At 59.8% G+C, this 24,967-nt stretch overlaps 1 protein-coding gene across 3 annotated transcripts in view; it reads left to right on the top strand.

The window, feature by feature from the left end:
- Positions 1 to 14,101, top strand: part of EEFSEC (eukaryotic elongation factor, selenocysteine-tRNA specific) — a 316,447-nt gene extending 302,346 nt beyond the window's left edge. For 2 of the 3 annotated variants that reach the window (XM_075550125.1, XM_075550127.1), the window contains exon 7: positions 13,646 to 14,101. In XM_075550125.1, coding sequence (XP_075406240.1) covers positions 13,646 to 13,836 — 191 coding nt within the window. In that variant the 3' untranslated portion in view covers positions 13,837 to 14,101. The remainder of the gene's footprint in view (positions 1 to 13,645) is intronic. The other variant, XM_075550128.1, reaches the window with a different exon arrangement.
- Positions 14,102 to 24,967: the final 10,866 nt, after the last annotated feature.

Below are 24,967 nucleotides of genomic sequence, written 5' to 3'. Positions count from 1 at the left end.
ACTAACGTCCCCCAAGGACCGGACAGGACACCTTTTGTGTCAGCTGGCCACCCTGGGTGCCCCAAAGGTGTTTCTTTCCCTGCGATGTCAGGCCTTGTACAGGGCCCCCGCCAGGTTGATAGGTAACCATGAGGAGCTGCGGGGACTCGGAGAGGGGGATGGAAGGTCTGAATGAGGCACCCCGCCCCCTCCCTTGTGCCCTGTCTGCTTGCAGCACAGTGTGGCATGCCTTGCTCCATCAGACACACGCACGTGGGCAGGGCTCCTGCGGGGTCAGCGTAGGGACCAGTGTGGCCTGAGAAATAGAGGGAGGGAGGGGGTCCTTCCTAGACTAGGTATGCGGGGCAGGAAGGTCCTGTTGGCTGCGTAATGGAGGCACTCCGCATTGGTGAGCCCCGTTCACAGCGGGGCCCCAGTTTCCCCACAGAGGCGCCTGGAGTGGGGGGGTGGGGGGCGGGGAGAAGAGTGGTCAGAGATTAGGAGTGAGGCAGCCTCTGGCCCTGGCCCTGAGACAGCCCTGTCTCTGGCCTGCACACGTGAGTCCCCAGGCTGATGCCTCATTGGGTTTAGGAGACTGGTTGTTGGGACCCCTGCAGCTCTCACCCACCCCCCACCCTGACATGCCCCCTGCTCACCAGCTCTGCCCTTGGAGGGATGCAGCATTGCCCAGTGCTGCTGAAGGGACAGCAGCCTGTGTCTGGCTCGAGCCCGCCCTGCCCCAGGGTGATGAAGCTCCCTCGTCTGCTGACAGGGGAACTTGAGCCTGCTGCTGTCCTGAGAGACCCTTGTTCCCCTCCCCAGGGGACCATGGCCAGTATTTGCTATCCCCTACCCCTAGAGTTCCCCTGGATCCTCTGAGGCTCACAGCAGGCCAGCCCAGCCCTGCTCTCAGCTTCAGAGGACCAACATGGGACAACAGGAAGAGAGGATCCTGTCACCACATTGGGTGACACAGGTGCTGTCATCGCTGGTGGCCCAAGTGGAGTGTTACTGAAGTGAGGAGGAGGAGGAAGAGGAGAAGGAGGAAGGGCCCAGTAACCCTGTGTGTGGCATCTCCAGTGCAGGGCAGCACAGTTGTTTGAGCCCATTTCACAGACAAGGAGCCGGGAGTCAGGGCGTCTGCAGGGTGATGGAGCCGTGGGCACTTTGCTTTGATGCTTGTGTTGCTGAACCCAGACAGGGCCCACCTAGCTCCTGTCAGTCCCAAGTGCACACTCCTGCCCTCAGGCTCGGCCGTGCTGGCCCTGCCCAAGGCCAGCCCACCCCCTCTTGAGCACCCAGGGACCTGTTGGTGCTGCCCCACATGGAGGGCTGGGCCCACTCCCAGACTGGGTGTCAAGGTGTGGACAGCCCCACACCCCACCCCAGACCGAAGTTCCCGTGTACGAACTAATCCCAGCCAGCCGCCAGAGAGACCGCATGTCACTTAAGGCCTGCCCGGGGCTGGGGCACAAGCTGTTTAGGAAAAGGGGGGGTGCACATTTGAGGAGGGGGTCTTCCATGGGTCTCTGCCCTCACTGAGAATGCTGTGCCAGGGGCTGGCGGCCGTGGTAGGTACCCCAGCAAAGAAGCTGATGGAGAAGCCTCCAACGCTGGTGAGCACAAACTGGGGTGCACTTGGCGGGCACTTCTCTGTGCCAGGGCTGGGTGCAGGCCGCAGGACCACTGGGTGGGTGCAGGGAGGGAGGGAGCCCTGCAAACAGCTGTCTGTGGGCGGTGGGGAAGAAGCAGTAATGCAACCTGGAGGGAGGGGCCTGGCCTATGATGTGCACTGCCACTGTCAAGTTCAAGCCCGCCTAGGCACTTGCCTGCCCTTTAGGCTCGAGGCCAGGCCAGACCCACCTGCAAGCCACGCGTCGCACTCACTGACCGAGCACAGGCACGGGTCTGCCCTGCACCCTGTGGGGGGTGTGCCCTGCAGTCATGGCAGAGAGGGCGCCTACAGCTGTGGATGGAGCATGCAGGCCCTCCGCCACCCACCTCCCAGTGCACCCTCCCTGCCTTCACAGTCAGCCAGAGAGGACGGTCACCACCACGTCCACCTGCCCCTCCGCTGCTGTCTCCGCCGGGGCTGATACAGTAATCAGGAGGCCACACATGGGCTTAGAAAATGACTGCTCCCTGCCTTTGTTCGCCTTCATTATTCTGGGTGGGTTTTTCCCTCCAGTCATAAAAATGACATTTTTAATATGTTGAATTTTTTAAGGAAAGCAGTATAAAGACTTTTATTGTCAATAAGCCCTAAATTTTAAACCAGTTATCTTAGTTTCTGCTCTAGGTATGTTAATTGAAGATTAACTGCGGTTGAAGAGTGTACACATTAGGGAGTGTTTGCAGTATTAAAATTCAGCTCATCAGTGGTGAGGCCAGTGTTCTGAGCAGGCCATCGGGAACTGGGTCGCCCCCTGGCCATCCCCATTCCTCCTCGGTGACCCCAACCAGCCTATGCAGAGTGGCCATGGCCAGCCACAGCCTCCACCACTGTGACCTGCGTTCCCCAAGGGTAAGAGAAGCCTGGCTAGTGCAGTGCCCATTGTGTGCCCAGGCTCTGCATACCAGCCCCCGGTAGGGCCAGACCAGGCTCTCCTGGAGCCTCCCCTCTCGAGGGTCCTTGTCCCTGAGCAGCCAGGCCCCTGGCCCTGGAAGATGTGCCTGCCCCACGTTGTCACCACATCAGGGTCAGCGTGCCTTCTCCTGGTTACAAAGGCAGAGAAGAAAGCTCCTCACTCACCGGGCAGAGCCACACAGCTAGAGTGGGAACTGGAGCCGGGTGCCCGCCCTGCCTCTCCCCACAGCACGTATGCCCTGTGTCCCCTGTGTACACCCCAGTTCCCTGTGTCCCTGCCTTTGCCTGGTCCTGGCAGGCAAGTCCCAGTTCTTCCCTAGTGTCCATGTTCCAACCTGCACAGCCTCCAGGTACAGGGTGGATGTCCCCTCTCCCCTCCACATGTTTTCTCCTCCCAGACTTGCCTCCGCCAACCACTCCTGGCCCCTCTGGGGTCACTGCCCTGCCTGCACCGCCTGCACTTTCACCTGCTCTCAGGGGGGTTTGGACGTCTCATTGCTAAAGACATCCATTGGAAGAGGAGGATGAACATTCAAAAACACACGCTCTGCTGCTGGGCTGGCCTGGGGCTGCCACCACTGGCCCAGTGACTGGGGCCAGCTCTTCTTGGCGGATCTTAGCCTGATCCTGAAACTCGGGCCTATTAGAAGCCCCACGCCATAGGGGCAGAGCAATTAAACAAGGTGGCATTTATCAAGGACCACAAGATCCCAATGAGGCATAGCCCCAGTGGAACCTGGAGAACCCTGAATTGATAGGGGCACAAGGCGCATGGTTTGAGGGTGCATCACTGTTGAAGTGATAGGCCCCACGTGTGTACCTCTGGGCTGCAGACCAGGCCACGACTCTATCTCAGCTGCTCTCATCCTGGACAAGTACACCACGCTGCCACACATGGCCTGGCACTGCCCTCACTGCAGGTGGGAGACCGTCTCCCGGCACCGTCCTCCCTGCCCTCTGTAATTACCTGAATGTCCACTGTGCCCTACAGCTGGACAAAGCACACCCTGTAAACCTCCACCTCCCTCTGGGAGTCACGTCACGAGACTTGGTGTGTGCATGCCTGCAAGCCTGTGTGACCTGGCAGGGGCTCATGTCCCCCGGCTGTGAGCTGAGAGGGGCTGTGTGGTGCCGTAGGAGAGGACAAGGAGGTGGCTTTCTGCCAGCTCCCCGTGTAGACATGAGCACCTGGACCCTGGGGCCCCCTGGGACCGAGCCCAGCTCTACCATTCCCAGAACTGAAGCCTGAACAAGGCCCCTGGATGTGTGTTCCTACCTCAGGCATGGACAGAGCTGGACCTCAGGAAGGTCCGGAGCCTCTGGACACTGCCCCCGCGGTTCCTGCTGCTCGTGTTACTGTTGGCACTGAGGACTGGCTGGAACCCACCTCGGGGGCCGTTTGGACTAGGCCTGCCCCAGAGAAGATGGACTTCATCTCCTCCCTGCTCTGTGGGCAGCCTTTAGGTCTGGGTGGGCAGTGTTGGAGGCCCAGGAGAGCAGTGGTCCTCCATCGGGTCCCCCAATACAGACTCCAAGACCTTGCCCTTGGAAGTTTCTAGACCAGTGCTCAACCTGTCGTGCCCATGCCACCTTGGGACTTGGAGGAGATGCCCGAGTCAGGGCCTGGTTGACTCAGAAGGCAGCTTCAACTTTGTGCCGGCAACCCTGCCCCCAGTGTGACCCACCCCACCCTACCCTACCCCTCCCTTTGTTCTTCCTGAGAGCAGCAGGCCCTCAGTGGCCTTGCCTCTTCGTCAGACTCCCTGGCCAGCAGCAGGTGCCCTGGTCACCTCTAGCACCTGGTGCATTGCAGCCCAGGCATCGGTCGTTCCATCCCAAGCCCGAGGGCCCATCCTGGGGCGTGAATGCGATGGCTTCTGCACAGTGAGCTGACATGCTGCGGGGCAGCCGGGTGGAAGAGGGCACTTGGACAGTCACTTGAACGTGGCCTGGCTCCCCTCCTGCATCAGGGCACAGCAGGGACGTTCCAGCTCCGGCCAGGTCCTCCCCACCCAGAGGCTTTTGTCTCATTGCAGCCCTGTCACGGTTGGCCAGTCAGATGGCCTAGAAACTGTGTCTGCCTGTCTGCCAGCTCTGCCAGGCCACAGTACCCAGTCTCCAGAACCCTTGGTTCCTTCTCTTGAGCTCTTCAAAGGCTCTTGGACCCTCAACCGCAGGTTCTGTCAGGAGGGCGAGTGTGAGGGCTCAGTCTTCCTCCTCTGAGAAGACCACCTGGTATGCCTGTCACAGCTGTGTGTCCCCCAGGAAGGAGCCAGCCAGGCCCTGGCTGAGGCTGAACTGGTTCCCTGACCCCTGTGTTGATCTGTAGCTGTGGCCATGTTGGCCCACTATGTCCCTTTAGCACTCAGGGCCCCCTGGAGCCAGGGCCAAGAGTGTCCGACAGGAAGGTGCTGGGTGGTTAGGTGCAGAAGAGAACCAAGCACCTCAGGGCCTGATTTGTTTGATTTGCGTGTGACAAGCCTCATCTAGCCTTGCCTCGGGCCTGTGAGTCAGAGAGTCTGAGCTGTGGAGAGTGACTGATGCCTGGGCTTCTCTTCTCACCCCTGCTCCTATGGGTAGCTGCTGAGGCGTGGGCTTCCCGTGCCATGCTCATGGGAATGGGATGGATGCCAAGCTGGATGCCAGGTAGGCCACTCCTATACCCTCCCTCCTCCTAGCCATCCGCAGCTCCCCGGAGCTGCCGACGAGTCCTCTGTGGGCTAAAAGGATCCTGAATGGGAAGGCTGAGGATCAGAGGGGAATGGACATTCTGGCAAAGGTCTTTCAGGAGTGGGGGTTTGTGGGTAGACAAGCATCAAGAGGGCGGCCCAGGCCAGTAGCAGGGCTGGATGGCGGAGAATCAGGCGGCGGTGCGCCACCACGTGGGGAAGCAGCAGGGACTAAGGACTAGGGGCTGCAAAGGCAGCTCTCCAGGGGCTGGTCTGAGGATTGGGAGCCCATTCCTGGTTGGCACTCCGGTGATCCTGTGGGGTTAGGCATTGGGCTGCTAACCACAAGGTCAGCGGTTCAAACTTAGCAGCCACTCTTCAGGAGAAAGGTCAGACTGTTGACTCCCATAAAGATTTCCAGGCTCCGACACCCTAGGGCAGGGTGCTCACACCTTTTCAGCATGCGAGCTACTTATAAAATGATCTAGTCAAAGTGATCTACCAACTGCAAATAGCAAAACATATGTTTATTTATTACATGTATTCATACATGCATTGAGAAATCTTTATATATACAATGTGTGTTTATGTACCTTGTATAACTGCATGAGTCCATACTGCACAACACAACACAAGTAACTACATTTTTTGGCATGACCTGAGTTAACTCTGATGACTTGCACTGAATGGACTGAGCCAGGGATGCACAGTCCGGACAGTAGCTGCTGACAGCCAGCCTCCAGCACGCTTCCAAATGATCATCAGTCCTGGTGCAACGGAACTTGGACTTCATGATCTTTATGTGGGAAAAGGCTGACTCACATGAATCAGTGGAGCCGAGTAATGCAGTCCAGGAGGCAGCACATGTTCTCATGTTTGGGTGCTTTCCCTCTGTAAGTTCCAGAGCTGTTCATGCGCTCTGGACTTCAGCTGAATGTCGGCTTGTAGTGTCAGAATCTCCCATTCCGTATGAAAGTGATAGTTTTTGTCTTACTTGGTCCAGCTACCCCACTCATTTTAATACCCTTTCTTACGTCTAAGAGGAAAAAACCAAGGTCTAAAAATTGGCGATAACTTAGCTCATCAGTCTTGCTGCAGTTAGCGCAGTTGTTTGCGCATGCGTTGGACACCTAAGATTGCATCTGGTTGGCTGCGCTGTATATCAGTTAAGTGACAGGATTGATGATAGGCTCATGGCTATTTTTTTTAATGCCACGTGATCTACCCACTCTACATTTGCCTCGACACTTTCATACAGTTCCTCATGTGGTGACCCCCAACCATAGCATTATTTTCATTGCTCCTTCATCACTGTCATTTTGCTACTGCTATGAATCAGGCGACCCCTGTGAAAGGGTCGTTCAACCCCCACAGGGGTGCCGACCCTAGGGTGTTATGCTCCGTCGTCTCCTGCTCCCTCTTTCTCCACTGGAAAATGGGCATGCTGCAACTCACTGTGTCCAGGGTTTTGGGGGAGCTCACGAAATACTGGCAGCCCCAACCCTTGGCCTCCTCTAGCCCACACCAGCCCCTGGCCTGCGTCTTGCAGGTGAGTCTGCCGAGCCGTGCATGGGAAAGGCTGTCTGGGAGCCCTGGACTCCCACGCCATGAGCTGCACCTCCACGAAGCAGATGGGCCTGACGGTTTATAGACGACGAGAACTTCATAACACAACTTTCCTCCACTTAGGTGCCCCCTCTCTGGGAAGAATTGAGCCTCCGGCTAGTTCTTGAGACCAAGTCATTTCCTGCCCATTTCAGAATGGTTTTGTTTATTGCCTTAAAAATCCTGCCTTCCACATAATGCAGTGACTTCTCCCCTCCCCAGGCACCCCCCACCCCCACCCCATCGCCGAAGCCTTGACTACATTATAATTTCAATTTACATGGTGTGGGAATGATTTCTGGAAGGGTTCTTTTTTGTTTTTGAAGAATTCATCATTGCTGTTAAGAAGCTTACTATAAATTAAAGGAGGAATTAGCCAACATGAAGACATCAAAATGGGTGTGCGTGGCGCCCATCCTGGCGGCTTCCAGCCCAATCAAAGGGGCTGTTCGCAGCACAGGACTGCGCGTTTGTTCGAGAACCTCCGCGAGAACACGGTGCCAATCAAGGCCGCTGCCTCCCGCCTCCCCCTAATTCCCTTTGTTGCAGGGACAGTGGAGAACAAGGTGTCTGATAAAAATGTAATCACCTTATCTTTTTAAAGCAAATTGCATCTTTGTTTACATATGGGATCCATTGCAGGAAGAGGAAGGAGGGAGAATCCGGACGCCCGTCCCCACCCCAGCCACCACAGTAAAAGCTGTAGCACCCAAGAATGGAGACAGAAACCCAGGCTGACAAAGCAGGGGCCGCCGGATTCAAAAGGAGGAGGGGAGGAGGATGAGTTCCAAAGGGTCCAGAAAGAAGTCTCTCCTTGGTCACCCTCCTGGGCCAGAAGGGGGCCAAGCGCCCCCTCCTCCCTGGACACCTTCCCCAGAGCTGTGCCCGCGCCGGCTCACGTCTTCTGGCCAAGCTGTCAGCAAGGGCTTGGCCTCCACTGGTATGAGAGACCCGGACACTTGGGACACAGGCTGCCGCCCTTGCAGGCCTCCTCCCAGGCCAGGTGATGGACAGGTCTCCACATACAAGGCCAGCGACAGGCAGAAACACCTGGGTCCAAACCTGTACTGCTCACCTCCAAGTGGAGGTCTCTGCAGGTTGCTGTGCTCCCGGCTCCCCATCAGACAGGGACTCGCTGGCTCCTGCTCAGGTTCCCCCAGCTCCGCCTTTATCAATCACCCTCCCCCATCCAGGGCTGCTCTTGTCTCCCCTTCACAGCACACCAACCATGGGGGTCAGTGCCACTCACAAATCTTCCATGAACCCTGTGGCCTTGAGGACCTTCATGAATTGGGTGGGGCGAGTACAGAGCCTTGGCACTGAAGGGTCTTTCCAGTAGCCCCTCCTGCCCATGGGCCTCAGTAAACCAGCCAACTTCAGGACCCGGTGGGAGGCAGAGGCCTCTGTGACTGTCCAGCTTCCCTGGCTGTGGCCCAGCCCCGCTGCCAGGCGGGCCCCTGCACACCCTGCCTCATCACTCACCACCAGGGTGCTGGCCTCCAGCAGGGCCCGACGCCTGGTTCCAGCTCTTCCTGCCCTGTTAGTCCAGCCCGCCCAGCTGCTTGATGGGGGGTGGGGGTGGGAGGGTGCTGGCCTGACTGGAGTTGGCCTCTGCCCCAGGGGGCCACCAAGGGGGCCGATGACCCCACTCTGCTTGCAAGGGCTTGGTTCCCACTGGGGGGTTCCAGCCGCCCACCAGCATGGCGGCCCCTCCTCCAGTCTGGCCCCGACATGAAAGGGGCTCCAGCAATTGGAGGCAATTTTGCCGCCTTTGATGGCCGTGTCAGCATGGCACCCGCCGGCCAGGGCTTGGGAAATAGTTGTGCTTCCCGCATTCTTCCCTGATTACCCTGCACCCAGGCCAGATCCAGAGCGGCCCTCGGCCTATTGTGCTTTTGTGTGGCGCTGGCTCTTGGTGAGAAAGGGCCTGCCTGGTCCTGGGAGAGTGTTCCCAAGGAAAGCCACAGGGAGAGCGCCCCACCAGGGTCGTGGCTGGGCCGGAAATAGAGTGGCAGCCGGACTCTGGGCTTCGGGTAAGGAGGTGGGAGCCTGCCCCAAGGCCCAGGGCTTCGCATTTCGCCCTCAGGATGACCAGGCCAGGTAGAGGGCAGGCCCTGGGGCGCTGCGTAGAAAGAAGCCTGAGGGCCAGGGCTGGGATTTCGGCCTCTCCCGCCAGGCCAAAGCGTGTGCTGGTGTCTCTGGCCTTGAAGTGCCCTGCCTTCTCTGAATGGCCATGCCCCTGCGCCAGAGGCACCCACCGCACAGGCTACACAGGTGGTGGTCCCGAGGACTCCTGGGCAGACCGGCAGGAAGATGCTTCCGGAGGCCCAAGACCCTGAGGCTTTGCTGGGTGTCCTGAGGCTCGCGTGTTGGGTTGGCATATGAACAGGAGGTTGAAAGGTTGGCAGATGCCCCCAGTGCCCAGCGAAGGGACCAACTGTGTCCTGTGGGCGGGGCAGAGCCCTGAACAGGACCTCCTGGCTAAGTTGGAGGTGAGAGCTCCACGAAGACCCACCTGCACCAGGTAAGAACAGTCAGAGCCGCCGCAGGGAGTCGGGTTGAAGAAGTCAGATGCCAAGAGGGTAGCCCTTACTGTCAGGGCTCACCAGGCTGAACTTCCCTCCCCCTCCCCTCTGCATTCTTCCTGCCTTCCCACCCCGAACCTCTTTTGGGACCCAGCAGCTCCCACGGGGTCACAGTGGTAGACTCAAGACTGGCCCAGGGGCCCCAGCTGGCAGGACCTGAGCAGATTTCCCCCCAGGGGAAAGACATTATTCACCACCCTGCTCCTGCCAGCCTGCCTTCCTGCCCTTTGCTCTGTACCCCATTGGTGCAGCATTCTCCCCCATAGGTCGATTCCTCCCCTTTAAAAAAAACAAAACTAGCTCTTAGCTTTTCTTTGTGTAACTCCGGAAGACAGCCAGCCTGTTCAGCTACCTCCAGACCTCAGTACAGCAAACAGGTGCTAGCCTTGTCTGGACCAGCCCCTGATGGCCAGGCCCCGGGGTGCGGCTGGCTGCTTGGTGACTGAGCAGGCAGACTTGGAAGCGGGTAGCCGGGGCCGTATACCTTGAGCCATGGACTAACTACTCCAGGGGCCTTCTGGGGCTCAGCTTCTTCCTCCGTGCCTTGTTGTAAGGGTTAAATGAGGCGACCTCGCCTTTTGTGCTGGGGACGCCTTCTTGCACAAGTCTTTGTGCCTCTGCGTTTCCCCGCCATGCCTGTCTTCCAGCTCCTCTAGGAGCCGGGCTTCAGGGCTCGCTCTGTGGGGTCTCTGGAACCAGCCCAGCCAAGTCCTGCCCACGCTTAACTCATCCTCTCAGTCAGTGTGCCTGAGCCCACAGTTGGCCTAGATGTGGGAGCACAGCGGTGGGTCGCGGGGGGGAGTTGGGGGGGAGGAATCCTTGCCTGGGGGAGACCCCTGTTGGAGTAGTGGGAGACGGTGAACCTCACAAGGAGGAAACGATGGCAGATGTGAGAGTGATAAGAGCTCTAGAAAGTTCGAGCGGGCTCAGAGGGCTGGAGGTTGACATTTTAAACAAGGTGGTCACAGAAGCCTCAGAGGGAAGTGGCATTTGCACCGTGACTTGAAGGCAGTGAACTTGCAGCTGTCTGAACATCTGGGGATGACCCTATCAGGTGCTGAGGCCCCTGGCGGGCAGAGGTGGCTGAGGGGTACAGTGCCGGGTATACCTGCGAACAGTGAAGGTCAGGGGCATTAAGGCACACGGGCTGGGGCCTCCATTTCCTGAGTGACAGAGGGAGACCTGGGGCAGGGAGAGGGACTGTTTGGGAACTGAAGCCACACTACTATGGCCCATGCCCAAAGAAGCGAGCAGGGAACTTCTTGCTGACATGGGGAGGGAGGGGCAGGCCTGGTGTGGCTCGAAGGGGCCATCTCAGGGGAAGTGGAAGAGAGGCTTCCTGTGAGCAAGGGCCTGTTTTGTTTGTGTCCCCAGGCTGACGAGGGCGGGGGAGGTCAGGCGGGATGGTCAGGCAGAGGAGCAGATAGCTGTCAGCCACTTTAAATCTGGGCCCGAGTTCACACACAGCTCAAGGCAGACCTTCTGGGAGCCCAGCACCTTGGCCAGCTCATCCCCTGGGCCCCTGCACCCCAACACTGTGCCACTCGAGCTTCTGTCAGTCCCCAATCAAGCTCACTCCTTCTTCCTGGGGACCTTCCCTGCTGGACCTTCTGTGGTGTGTGGTCTCCCCAGGGACCCTCACCCCCACCCCATGCCTTGCCCTCCAGGGCCCCTTTCCTGGCTCTGCTCAGCTGCCTTGCGCCGTCCCACCTTCCAGCTTATTGTCTGTTCCTTAGTTGGCCACTGAGTCCACAGGCCTGGCACCCTGTCTGGCATGGCCCCCTTCACTGTCTCCCATTCCTAGAGTGTGCTCTGCATGTAGTTCAGTAAAAGGCAACAGACGAGTTGGAAGCATCACGTGAGTCAGGCAGGCCATGTGCCAGCAAGTCGTTAGCCAGGCCGACGGGCTCCGACCCCGGCCACTTCAGTAGAGCTTGCCTCTTCCCGGCCACTGGGCTAGGCAAAAAGCATGGCCACAGAGGAATGTCTCCTAGTGACATTTGCCAGGAGTTTAAACAGCCCTGAGGCCCGTGGGTGGGTCTGCGGCGGGGGCGTTCGTTCTAGGGTGTCGGTGCCAGGCGGCCCGTGAGGGAGGAGGGGGAAGGAGCTGCCCCCTCAGAAGAAGACTAAGCACAGGGACCTAGCCATTACCAGGCCAGATAGGTTTTCCGGCTCTGCCCTGGCTCAGGCACCGCAAGGTATGCCTTGTGTGTAACGAGAGCCCCCGAGGGGAGAGATGGGCTGCTGATTGGACCACGCCTGTCTCCCCAGCCCAGCGGAGACGCCGCCGGGGAGCTCCGGTCCAGTGCAGCCATCAGACCTGCTGGCACCAGAGGGAGACAGGCCACCATGCCATTTGTCAGGCTCTGGTGCCAGCCCCTTCTCTGTTTGCAGAGGGCCGGCTTCGATCTGATTCAGAGATGCAGATACCCACAGGCTGGCGGCTGCTCTGGGGGTCTGGCCTGGGGCCATCCCCATGCCTCCCAAGGTCCCCGCCCTGGGGGAGGGCTGACCAGCTGGGCACGCAGGCTTCAGATTAGACACAGCCTTGGGGCTTGCTGCCTGGGCAGGAGGGCCCTGGTACAACCCTTTTCATCCTAAGTGCCATGCTCCCCCTCTCAGGCACCATCGTGGGCAGCCTCGTGTGCTGCTTCCAGAAGCCAGGCCCTGTAAAATCAACGGGGTGTCCAGGGGGCCCGAGGCTGAATGCACACAGTCGGATGGGCTCGGGCCGTCCTTGGCATCTCTCTGGCTCTTGTGGTTGATGTTTCATGGACCAGACTCATCAGCTTTCCAAGGCCAGTGCTAGATGCTACCACAGCCTGCGTTCCGCCCCAGAACCATCTCCATAAACCCAAAGTGGAGACGCCCCCTACCAGGACAAGTAGATAGCAGTTAAGGAAAAGGTTCATTCCAACCATAGCCAACCCTGTGGAGCAGAGCAGAAGTACCCCATGGAACACCCAAGACTGTCCTCTCTGGGACAGCACAGCACCTCCGAGTCCTCCCTAGGAGATACTGGGGGGCTCAAACCACTGACCTTTCAGTTAGTCGTCCAGCACTTAACCGTTGTGCCACCAGGGCTCCAGGCACGAGCAGAGGCCTGTGCCGTCGTCGGGTCTGGTGTCCAAGCTCTGCCTATCCCACTTTCTGCAGGGCTGGAGCAAGGCACTGCACTCTCTCTTGCTCCCAGTGGTCTCATCTGTGCAGTGACAAAGCAGCCACCTGCTGAGGGCCTCGGCTGAGCCCCACATCTCTCTGGCTGGGACACAAAGGCCCATGCACTACCACCACCATCACCACCCCCGCCTTCCCGGTACTGCAGCATAGTTAGTTGCCCAGGGCAGGAGGGGGCAAGATGTCTTAAGTGCCAGATTGGATGACTCCCTATGTGGACCCTTTGCGTATGTCAGAAAGGGGTCCCCTCCTGGAGGCTGCAGGACCTGGTCTCCAGGCTGTCCCCGGTGCAGTCCCACCAGCCACTGCCCACTCGGCTTCCCTGCCCCTAACATTGCTGATCTGGAGCCAGAGTGCCCACTTGCCAGCCTCCAGGGTACTGTGAGCTCTGCTCAGAGAAGCCAGCCAAGCGAAGGGTCATCGGCTCAGTGACCACCTCTACCAGCATCAAGCAGACCCCTCCCAAGTGCAAGTCCCAGGGACAGGCCCTTGCTGCCTCCCGCTGATGAAGGAGAGCTGTTGGAACCGACTGTTCCCCTGGGAAGGGCGCAGAAGGGTGTTCTTGCTGCCGGAGCATCATGCCCAGAGGCTCCTGTGACCAGGACAGGGGTGGGGGATAGGAACCAATAGGAGGTGGTATGAAAACAGTGCTTGCAAGGGCCCAGCGAGAGGGCTCCCCAAGCAGGAGCTGTGGCTAAAAGAGAGAGCCGGGGAGTGGGGGGGTGGGGGAGTTTACAGGGATGACATCTGCCACCCTCTGGGCTGCAGTTGGTGCTCCCTGTCTGAGCCCAGCCAGAACAGAGTGTGCGACTGACGGTGTAAGGTAAAGATCAGCTCCTCCAACCATGGCTCTGGGAACTGGCCTGTCATGCCCCTGCATGCCCTTGGGGGGCCTGGATGCACAATAACGGGGCCTAGCATGTAAAGGCTGGGCAGGGTATGGAGCTGGGCCCAGGAGCTCACACCCATGGGTCAGACACACTGGCCAGAGCTGTGTGGGGGTCCTGCAGCTAGGTGACCGGCTCATCCTCTCTTCCTTGCAGGTGGCCTCAGCCCTGAGTCCAAGAAGACCCTGATGCCGGCCCTCAAGAAGCGGGGCCGGGCTGGCCGGGGGGAGGCGGCCAAGGAGGAAGAGGGCGTGGAGCGGCCGGAGCCCTCGCAGCCTGTCACACTCAGCCTGACCTTCAAGCGCTACGTCTTCGACCCACACAAGCGCATGGTCCAGTCTTCCTGAGCGTCGCAAACCCACAGTGCCAGTGCCCACCACAAGTGCCTCTGGACCCTTGGTGTCTCCCCACCCCGGCAGCAAGAAGCAGCTCCAGCCGAATGCACCCTCTGCCGGGAGACATCGCGCAGCCCCTCGGCTCCCAGGCCAGCCAGGACGTATGCTTCTCCTGGAGGGGCTGGTGCCCAGGAGGCTGCCCACCTAGTGGTCATCCCCAACCCCTCCCCTTGCAGACCGGGCAGCTGGTCACATGGAAATAAATGCCCGAGCACAAGCTCGTGGTGTGTGCTGTCTTAGGCCCCCAGCACTCCCCCAAGTGGTGCTGAGAGCCGGGTCAGGGCTCCTGCCCTGAACTGGGCAGAAGGGGAGGCCTTGCGGGCCTGAGACAGGCACCTGCAGAGTTTGGGGAGCAGTGAGTGCTTGGTGAGCTGAGAGCAGGCCGGTGAAGAGGGCAGGATGAGGACACTTGGGACCAACCCATGCAGGTCACCCCAATTCAGACACTAGGGATCCCTGGGACCCTGTCCTCAAGTCTGGGACCCACACTTTCCCCAAAAGGAAAGGCCTTGGGAACCAAGGTTCTTGTGCTCATCGACCCCCTGGACCCACAGACCCCCTCCCCTCTCTGGTCTTGAGCCATTGTGTTCCATGAAAAGAGGGAGACAGGCAACAGTGGATGGAAGGGCAGCTATAGCTTTGTAGACATTGTAGTGTGAGCACATGCCGGGCATTCCTCCTCTCTGGCGTCCAGGTGGGCACAGGGGCCTCCTTTCATCTGGGCAGCAGGTGCTGCTGTGCTGTAACCTGTAAAATGGCATTAAAGCCATTGGCAGGGCAGGTTGTGCTGAAACGACTTGGATGGAGAAGCCCCAGAGCCCAGAGCAGAGGTGGGAGGGAGCTGCACTGTGGAACGTGCTGTGTGCCCTGGGCTGGAGGGGGGGTGGGGGTGTGACTTGATGGCAGACCAGCTTTCCCCTCGGAGGTACAGAGACTGGTGACCAGAGGGCTGGCCCTTACAGCCAGACTCAGAGGTCCAGACCAGACAGCTGTGGGCTCAAGGGCAACCCCTCTGTCTGATGGTGCCATCCCTGCAGGAGAGACCTCACTGGGACATGGAAGGGGGCAGGTTGCATGCCAGTAGGGCCGCGGCTGACGAGGCGCTTCAGCTCATTCCACTTGACTGGGGCCAGGGTGTGGGTGTGAGCTCACCTCTCTTCTCTGTGAACATCCTATCTCTCAGGAGGACCCCTCACCCCAGCCCCATGAGGTCAGAGGTAGCTCTCATTTCCCCAATGAAGAAACTGAGGGACAGAGAGCCCACTCTGTCTTCAGGGGACTGGCAGCTCCCTCCTTGAGCCAGGCAAGCTGCAGGAGCCAGGGGCACCTGCGGGAAACAAGGGGGCTTCAGGGGTGGTTTCCAGCCTGCCCGCTCCCCCCTAGGAGAGAGGCTGGCATCCCTGGGTCTGGGCAGGAGAGCAGGAGAGGCCCGTTGAGGGCCAGACCTACAATGGTCACACCCAAGGCTCCATGTGCTTCTGAAGTTTGAACTGGATACTATTGCTGCCTCACAGGCGGGGCCTGCCAGTGAGGGCCAGTGTGATTTGAACTTGGTCCCTCAGGACTCTGCCCCTGACTCCAGAATCCCCGCACACCATCAATCTTCCCCGTGGCATGAGTTCCCTCCCTCCCTGGGCACCTTCTCGGCAGCCTTGTATGCCCCAGCCAGGCTCCTAAGGAATTCAGGCTTAAGAGTGGCCCTGGCCTTACCCCAGGACCCTGTCTCACTGTCCGTCTGCCCGCCCAGTTCCTTGATGTCCAGAAAGGGTCACATGACCTAGCAGAAGCATTGCAACAGGACAGGATGGGGGCTCAGTATATAAGGGTTCCCTCTGGAACACCATTGGCACTATTTCTAACAAGCCCCAGCCTCTGTACCTCCCTCTCCCCATGGACACCAGGGAGGGACGGAAAGTGGCTGACTGGCTGGCTGACTTCTAGGGACTGGGGAGTTAGCCAGTCCTGAGCCCTGCTCAGGTAGGCCTCCTCCCAATAACGGGCCCATGGAGTGGGCCAGCAGAGACCCTCAGGAAGTCCCATTACCCACCCCTCTGGCCCTTTACCTGCTCCACAGCAAAGCCCCGGAAATTCAATGAGCTCAGGTGGAAGAAATAGGCACAGAACAGAAAGGGTTAAGTATGTGACTCCCAGCAGCCTCTGGGCCTCCAAGGTGCATGGCAAAGTGGGGCTGGCTCCAGGAACGGGCTCTAGCAGCCAGCAACACTGAAACCTGAGTTCCGGGGCCCCAGCCCAGAACTTTGAAGGTACAAGGCAGCCAGGGGCTGGAGCGGCACCCAGCAGTTTTGACAGACATGCCCCTTCCCTGTCCGCTGCCCAGCATGGCTCAGGTCCACCTTAGAGCTGAGTATCTTTCTAAGCACAAGGCCCTGCCTGCTTTCAACCTGCCACTGTCCTTGGAGCCCTGGAGGGTGGGGCAGACACTCAGGGCCCTGAGGCAGTGCAAGGCCAGTGGAGTTCTGGAGTTCTAGAGCGGGAACTGCTGGGCAGCTGCCTTCCCCCTCAGGTGCTGTGCAGAGGGAGCGCTCCAGGGAGAGCTGGGGATCTGGACCCTAGTTGTAGGCCACTACAAGGTCCCGTCCACGCCTGCACAGTGTCCATGGAAACAGGTGCCCTCTGGGAACCTGCTCTGAGGTTAAAGGTGAGGTAGGCAGCCTGCTGGCCCACACAAGAGTGAAGTCAGGACCAGAGGGGCAGGAGGGGCCGCCGAGAGTGGAATGCCCACCAACTAGCAGGGCTAGGGCACCAGCCGTGAGGTAAGGCTTATCTGGAAATGTCCCTGGAATCAAGACTTCTGAGTTAATATGTTTTGGGTAGATAGTCTTGTAAATGGAAAGGCCTGGGTCTCCCCCACTCCCACCCCAACCCCCGGCAGGAGAAGGGGCAACTTCTGTCTCTGAAGCAGTGCCGTCATTAGGCTTGCTGTCACCCCATTTTGGATTTCATGGTGACTCCCAGAACTCCCCTGACCTCCCATTGGTCAGGTGGAGGACCCCCCCATCCTCCCAATGATGGGGGCCACAGCCCGACTAGTAGTTGACTTGAAATAGAGAGACATTAACTGGCGGGGGGGTGTGAGGTGGCACCATGAACCACAGGGTCATTGTAGTGTTCCCCCTCTGACCGTGTCAGGGGAGGCACTCCACCCCTCGGGAGCCTGCGGCGATGGGTCTCAGTGTGTCTGTGAATGGGATAGAGAAGGGGTCAAGTCAGAAGGGCACAGAGGGAAGACAGGGTGTGCCCTGTGGGCTGAAGGAGCACCCGGGTAGGTGAGTCTGGGAGGGAGGGCTGTTCTACAGAGAAGCCCCATTAAAATAGTCTCCGATCCCATAAGGTAGCTCCCCCTCCAAGCCCTCAGTGCTAGCCCCCTTCATGATCCAGGGCTGGGGTCCCCCTGCTTCTGCAGCCTCCCCATGAGGCTCAGCATATTTCAGGGCTGTCTCCCAGAGAACCAGGCCAGTCCCACACAGCCTGCGTGTGAGGGTGCTCATAACACATTGAGTGATCTCCCAGCTACGTCTCTGTCCAGGGAAGGGCACCTGGAGCCAGAGTAAGAGTCTGCCAGGGGGAGGGCGGGCTCCTGGCAGAGCTGGGGCGGGGGACTCGAGTGTGAGTGCAAGCTCAGGGCTCCTGGGAAGAGGGGTAGGTCGTGCCCCCTGCCCCCCACCAGCTCCCTCTGCACCTTGAAGTACAGTGCCCACACAGGCAACCCTGATCAAAAATACTAATTATCATCTGGCTGATAACAGTAGAGATGTCAATTAGGCAAGACCAGCAAGCACCAGGTGTTGGCTGGTCAGGCAAGCGGGCGAGTAGAAAGTGTTGGGGCACTGTGTGCTCTCTGGGAGGGGTGCCTTGCCCCAGCTCTGGGCTCTGAGGGGACCAGGTCTGGGATGGGGGGATGGAGGACAATGCGATGGCATGAGGGTACCGTGGTTGGGAGTGGGAAGAGGCGCAAGGATGGCCCGTTCTGAATTTGCGGAGGGCCTGCTGTGTGCTGGGCCCCGAAGACCTGGAGTATTCTAGGGTCAGAGCAGAAGCACACCTGCCCCCAAGGTCACAGGTGTGGGAGGGTCCAGACCCCAGCAGGGGCCTCAGAAGGGGCAGACTGGACCCCCATCCCTGCCCTCCCCTGTGCAGACCCCAGGAGCAAGGCCACACAGTGGGCTCCCCCATGACGCCCTGCACCCCCACCCTGTCCAGGATGTCAGAGGTCACATGGCCACACCCTTCCATGCCCTGACATGAGGTCTTGCTCAATCTCTCCCCCTCCCCACCCAACTCCCGCGTTATCACTAGGTCTGGTGTGGGAAACAGAACAGCCGAGAGAAACGGCCACTTCCCTTGACCACAGCTGGGGCTCTAGATAAAGGCCTGGTGGCCTGGAGCCCAGGCGGACCTAAGAGCTAGGTCAAGGGGACCAGGTGAGGCCACACCCCTCCCCTCCCCACAGACCACCCCCTTCATCCCCCTCCCAGACTCACCCTTACCCTCCTGCCTTGGGCATGGCCACCCTGGAGGGGGCGTGAGGGGACGGCATTGCCTTCCCAGCCCCTTGGCACCCCTGGGAGCGATGACCCTCAGCCAGCCTGTCACCCAGCTCTCCCACCTGCTTGGGGTGTGGCTGCCCAGGGAGTTCCCACAGGGCTCATGGGAGGCCTGCCCTTGAAGGGGGTCACATGGACCCTTGTGTGGCCCCTTTCTTTCTGACCACTTTGCTGCCCTCTCTGCCTTTGGGTCCATGTGTCTTCACACCTAAGTCTCCCGAAGGCCAGTGACGCTAAGGTCAGGTGGGAGGACACTGAAGGTGCTCTGACAATCCAGGCCATGTCGCCTGCCAGAAGGACCAGTGGAGTCTGGTTAGCTCCCTGCTCCCTCCTCTCCCTGCTGTCTCTTCCATCCTGGGGCTACCAGTCAATGGTGGCCCACCTCTGCCCAGCCCTGCCCACCCACGGTCCCCTCCAGAGAGAGCTGAAGAGGCTGGCAGGGGCTCCTGGCGGTGAGTATAGGAAGGTGGGTATGAGGGGCAGGGGAGGTGGGGTGAGGGAACCACATCTCCCTGCCCCCCAGAGCTCCAGGGAGAAACCTTGGAAGCCCAGTTATTCCGAGAGCTCCCGTCCTGGCACCTGGACCAGGCTTCAGGGATTTCAGGGGGGACATTCCTAACCCCTCTCTGCCTCTTCCCAGTTGGTGACCCAAGCCAGCCACTCCTGAGCCAGGCCCCTACCCTGCTCCTAGGCTGTCACCGCCCCTTCCTTCCGCCACCCCTCCTTCCATTCTTCCACCACTGAGACAGCCCTCAGCAGCAGCACGTGTCAAGGTCGCCACGGTGACCAGCACCAACAGCCCCCACCACCGTGACCAGCACTGTTGTGAGCGAATTCTGCCCCCACCACACAAACAAACAAACAAACATGTAAGTCCCACCCACGGTGACTGTGGTTAGCATTCCACTGGGAATCCCTGTTCACTTTAGTGAGGCAGGACTCGTGGGGCGGCCTTGGGCTCAATCTGTTACCGGATATGAAAGGAGCGGATGAGACCAGCGGAGACGGGAAGGAGAGACTCGGTGCCACACGGATGGCTCCAGAGAGCAGAAAACAAGCTGAAACGACAAGACTCTCCCCTCCCCTACCCCTTCCCCTAGAGCTGGGGTCCTGTATGTAGACTCTCAGCAGCCCCAAACTGAGAAATAAAGGTTCCCTTTGCTCAAGCTGCCCACTTCTATGTCTGCTTTTGAAACTTACCCTCCCCCCCCCCCTTCGGCTGCTTCACAAGTGACCTCGTGCATTCCTTGTGGGGACACAGGTGCAGGTGGGCAGGGGTGGAGTCAGCAGAGAGGAGGATCTGGAGGTGATTAAGGAGCGGGGATCAGCAGCCCCGACACTGGTGGGCTGTGCCCGAAGGCCAAGCTTCTCCCGACATCATTGGACACACAGAGGTGGTAGCCTTGCAGGAGGAGGAGGGTCAGCAACTTAGGGAGTCGGAAACTTCCCGAGTTCACTCCTTTGAAGCCCTTGCAGACAGACCTGCAGGTGTGTTCAGAGGCCGTCTGGGCCAGAGGCAGGGCTCCCTGGTACACAGGGGGCTCAGGAGGCAGCGAGTGGAGCCAGAGGTGTGAGCTGACTCGGGGAAAGTTCAGGGAAGGCCCAGTGGCCACCAAGACGAGGCCCAGAAACAAGGCAGAGAAGGAGAAGCAGGATTGGCCTGGCAGGGCCTGCAGACTTGCTGGAGGTGCCCCAGGGGCTTCTGGATGCCCGCACCAGGGCAGGAGCGCCCCTCAGGGCAGGTGGCCATGGACAGGCACCAGCAGGACTGTTGGGCAACGGGTGTGGCGTGAGATGAAGCAACTTTCTTCCTGACCAGATGGCAAGAGTGGACGGCGGGGCGGATAACAGCCCACAATCATCAGCATCTCTCCCGGATGTTCTCAGAATCACTGGGGGGGGGGGGATGCGCCCCACCCACTTCCAGGCCCTCCAGACCCCCCTCAGCAGCTGGTTCCCTCCCTGAGCTGCGCCCGCTGCCCCCTCAAGTTCCATTGGCCCCGGGGGTGGGGTTACACTCCTTTGCCCTCATGCTCCTGCCTGGCAGAGCCTGGGCTTGGGCCTGGATAGGGCCCCCTTCTGTCCCTGGGATTCCGGCTTCTCCTCCCAGAACGGGTCCTAACAGTCAAGTGAGAGGAGGGGAAACCCACCTTCTGGGACCACCTGCTGCCCAGAGCAGGGCGCTGAGCTGCCTGAGAGGTCTCAGGCTGGCTCCTAGTGGGCCAGACCCCCCGGTCCCTCCCAGGACTGCCTCCTCCTGTCCACTCCCACCCGATGTGTATGGGTGGGTGGGGGAAGAGGCTTAGCTCTGGGGACCCTGCTTCCTTCACAGAATGGGAAACTGAGGCAGAGGGCAAGGCCAGTCTGCCTGCCGAGCAGCCAGCACAGGGATCCGTGGAGGAGATGACCACGGACAACCTGGGCCGGTGCATCGTGGATTTGGTGGGTGGGGTGGGGCCGCCCCTACCCAGAGGCCTTGGGTGCGCAGCTGATAAGGAGAAACGGTTGTCAGAATCACGGGTGCCGCTGATAAGACCAGACAAGCATCTCCCAGTGGCCGGAAGGAGATGGGGGAAGGCCCGGTCCCAGGGTACCCCCACACCTCAGGTGGAAACACTGGGGCTGCCAGCTTGGGTGCTCGGGAGCGGAAGCCTCACACCAGAGTCTAGACGAGGCGCCTGCCGCCCAGTGCACCCTACCGCTGGCCGCTCTTGCTCTTCCTGGCCCAGCTAGGCCCTGAAAGGAGGCTCTGAGACCGTGAGCTATTATGAGCGGGATGTGACGGACAACGTGGTATCACATGTCCTTGGTCACATAACCCTGGTGTCACCCTGCAAAGTGAGAATGATCACCGCTCCATGGGCTGGGGCTTAGAGGAGCCAAGTGGCACACACGGTCCACAGCCCGCTTAGTGGGTCAGGGCTATGCCCCTCCCTGACCTGTGTTTGTGAGACTCCAGTCCGCTGGCTGTGGGGCTCCGGGCATCAGAAGACGGGGACAGGCCAGCAGCCTGGAACCCCCAGAACCAAGCGTTCGTCCCAAAGGCACAGAGAGACGGGAAAGAGGGGCTCAGACGAGGTCACCAGGTTAGTGGTAGGGCGGTCAGTTGATAGCAGGCCCGAAGGGGCTCACCTGAAGCTCATGCCCTTCTGCAGCCAGAGCCTTTGCCACCGTGCCCACTGATGTCCCCATGGAGATAAGGGGGGAGCCCAGAACCCTGCCCTCTCTAAGCCTCCAGATTGTGGAGGGCAGCTGGGGCCCGGCACATCTGCCCGTCGGGCCCCCATGCCACCTCCTTCCTTGCAGTTCAGGTAGGACTGACCTGCAAGTCAGGGGCAGGGGGCTTGCTAGGCCAGTCTGTCTGTCGTGTGGTTAGTTCTGGGACCATGGTCAACGCCAGCTCTTTGGCTGGAGCGTTGAGAGCAAGGCACTCTTCCCGCTGCGGTTGCTGGGCTGGTGTATGTGAACTTGGAGCTACTTCAGCCACCTCTCACGGTGAAGAAATGAAGTCTACACGGAGAGAGACGGACAGGTGGAGAAGCACCCTGATGACATCAGCTGTCCCATCCCCCCAACCCCTGCATCGGAGACATAGGCACCCCCACCCCATGGTCCGAAGGCAGGGTGCATGCAGTGTGTGGTACACAGCCCTAAAGTTGTTGTTAAGAACTGGCTCCAGAGTCAGGGATCTCTGTTTGGTTTACTGCTGTGTCCCCTGCCCCCCACCTGCCCCCTCAACACTCCATATTTACTGAGAACATCAGCCTCTCCCTGGGCTCTGAGGGCCAATCAGGTGAGCCCTCTGGGGCCTGTAGGGCCCTTGTTGCTGGGCCTGTTCTTTCCAGCCTGTTCTATGCACCCTTCTGCAACCCCGCCTAGCCCCTCCCTCACCTGGGTGGGCTGTCCCCCCTCTCCCTGCTGCCCTAGGCCAAGCCCCTCACCAGCCCACCCCACCCTGACCCCCACGGGCTTTTTCTTATCGAAGGTGCCACTCTTCTGTCCCCCAGCGCCCATTCCATCACCCCTCAGTCCTCAGCCCAGGATCTGCACCCCTCCTTCTCCAGAATGCTGCTCCCTCCCCCCCAACCCTGTCAACATCCCAGGGAACACCACTCAACGGCACTGATGCACAACCCCCAAAGCGACTCCTCTCCAGCTGGGGTCTGTGGACAGCTCCCAGTCTGCTCCCCCATTTCTCTGGCAGGGCCACCACCTTCCAGCAAACACAGAAAATTCTTTCAATGACACCCCTCCCTGCCTGCCCCCTTCACGTGTTCACACCTTTGAGACCCAATCCAACCACCTCTCCCCAGTTCTGATCACCTGCTCAGGATGCTCGTACTACCGAGAGGGGAGCCAGATGTGCCCAAGGGGGGTCCAAGGATGGGACCCCCCGGAAGGCAGGCCCTTGAGGGTCCCGTGTAATTCGGGTACTTGAGCAGTGGTCCCAGAGCCAGAGAGGAGACGATGAAGGGAGTGGAGCTGGTGGGCACATTGCCATAAAGTCACCACAGTGGGCAACAAAAGTTGCCCAAGATGGATGAGTCAGTGACGATGCCATGCACATGTGTCATGCCTCTCGGTGTGCCTCGTGTGCTCATCCTCAGCGTGTGCAGGTACAGGTGAATCTGACCCGTGTGTCTGTGACACGTGCCTTGGTGACCGTGTGTGTGCACACATGAGGCAAGGGCTAGGGGTGGCATCCCTGGACACCTTTCCTGCCCACCTCTCACCAGCTTTACAGTCTTGAGCAAGCCTTACCGCTGCCTCAGTTTCCTCTTTGTGCCAGGATGCAGGATGTCAGACGCACACAGACTGAGTCGGGGGCAGCCAGAGGGACCATGGGGGATAAAACAGGAACAGCTTCCACAGGGATAGGGCACAGGACAGGCCAACCATGCCCTCATCCTGCCTCGCAAAGCCACAGCTGTGAATAAGGATTCGCTGAAGGTGGGGTGGGGTGCAGGTGGCACTGAAGTCAAGGCCCCAAGGGTCTGTCAGGCCTGGAGGTTTGTGCCTGTGCCTTTTGTGGGATGAGGGACCCCGAGACTCAGAGACAGAGAGACCCAGTGAGACTGGGAGACGGAGGAGGTGTGCACGGCAGGGGGAGGGGGTAGGCCTGCAGAGAGACACAGCAAGGGAAGGGAGGGCAGGGGAGGGAGGCCCTTGTGGTTCTGTGGCCCCACTCTGATTGGCCAGGACTGGCTGCAGTTAAAGCCCTTAATGGACTCCCTTGGAGGATCATTTCAATGCAGAGAATTAAGGTTTTCTTCCAAGATGGAAATAAAGATTAATTTGCAATTTCCTTCCTCGATGCACATGTGAGAACAGCCCCTGCTGGGACAAGTGCTCAGGCCTGGCAGGTGGTGGGCTGGGGTGGAGGTCCTTGTGGGAGGTGCCTGGCTTTGGTGGGTGAGGGCAGGGGTGTCCTTCCCAGGCACCAAGCTCAGCCTAGATCCTGGCCCCTGCGACCTCCTGCCTGTCTCTGGGGCTGCGAGCCACCAGGGATGGTGGCCACACTCCTGAGGCCAGAATCCTTCTAGCCCCTCCCTGCAGGACAGAGAGGGTGAGGCCCCTGAGAGCCGCCAGCAGGGGTGGCCCAGGCCCCTGATGAGGCCCCGAAATTCCTCTCCCTTAGCCGGCACCTTGGAGGTCCACAGTCCAGAGAAAGGAACCCCTCGGAAGCAGTGGGAAGCCTTCAGACCTTCACAGTCTCCCAGGTGGAGCCCATGGCTGCCCTCCCAGAGCCCGAAGCCAGCTTTCCCCAGTGGCCAGAGGTGCCCTGGAAACTAACACTAGGTCTCCTGCTGCCCTCTGGAATCTGGGCCAGCATGTCCCTCACCTGATAACCTTGGTCGTGACCTGGAATATTGGGAGCCCCCAGTCACCATCTCCAGACCCTCAGCACCCAGAGTTCCGATCAGCAGGATTCATGGGAGACCCCAGACTGGGCCGGGGCCCTGGCCTCTCTCGCCACAGCCTTGTGCTTGTGAACTTGGGCCTCCTTTTCTGGGGGTGACCTCTGGATGACCCTCAGCAGTGGCAGAGGGGTGGGAGTGGGGGTAGGGGAGAGCCTGGTTTGAGGCTGCTGCACATTCCTCCTGGGCAGCCTATCTCACCATCACCACAGGCTCTGCAGGCTGCCCCGGGGGCCTCAGCCCATGGCTCCCAGCCACCTGGGGTCACCAGGCACCCGGCCACCCTGGACCTTCCAGGTCCTGGGGTCCCACCCTGCACATCTCCAGGAATCTGGCCCCTCCACTGCTCTCTCGGGTGGGACAGCAGCCCTGGACAGCCAAGAAGACTCAAGGGCCTATGTGGCTCAAGGCAAGGCCAGAGTGGCCCTGTTTCTCTGCCTGATCCCCCAGCTCTGGGACAGCCCCTGGGGTCCCCTAGTCCTGCCTGGCATCCCCAACCCTCAGCTGACAGCTTTGGATGTGAGTCACCTGACCCGTCACAAGACTCAGAGCCACGTCGTCACCCCGGGCAGGGCTCTCACCCCTGGAAGTCCAGCAGGG

Source organism: Tenrec ecaudatus, chromosome 5, assembly GCF_050624435.1.
Source record: "Tenrec ecaudatus isolate mTenEca1 chromosome 5, mTenEca1.hap1, whole genome shotgun sequence".
NCBI classification, from domain to species: Eukaryota; Metazoa; Chordata; class Mammalia; order Afrosoricida; family Tenrecidae; genus Tenrec; species Tenrec ecaudatus.
Note: the sequence above shows the minus strand (reverse complement) of the source record. Positions and strands in the feature narration are given on the sequence as shown.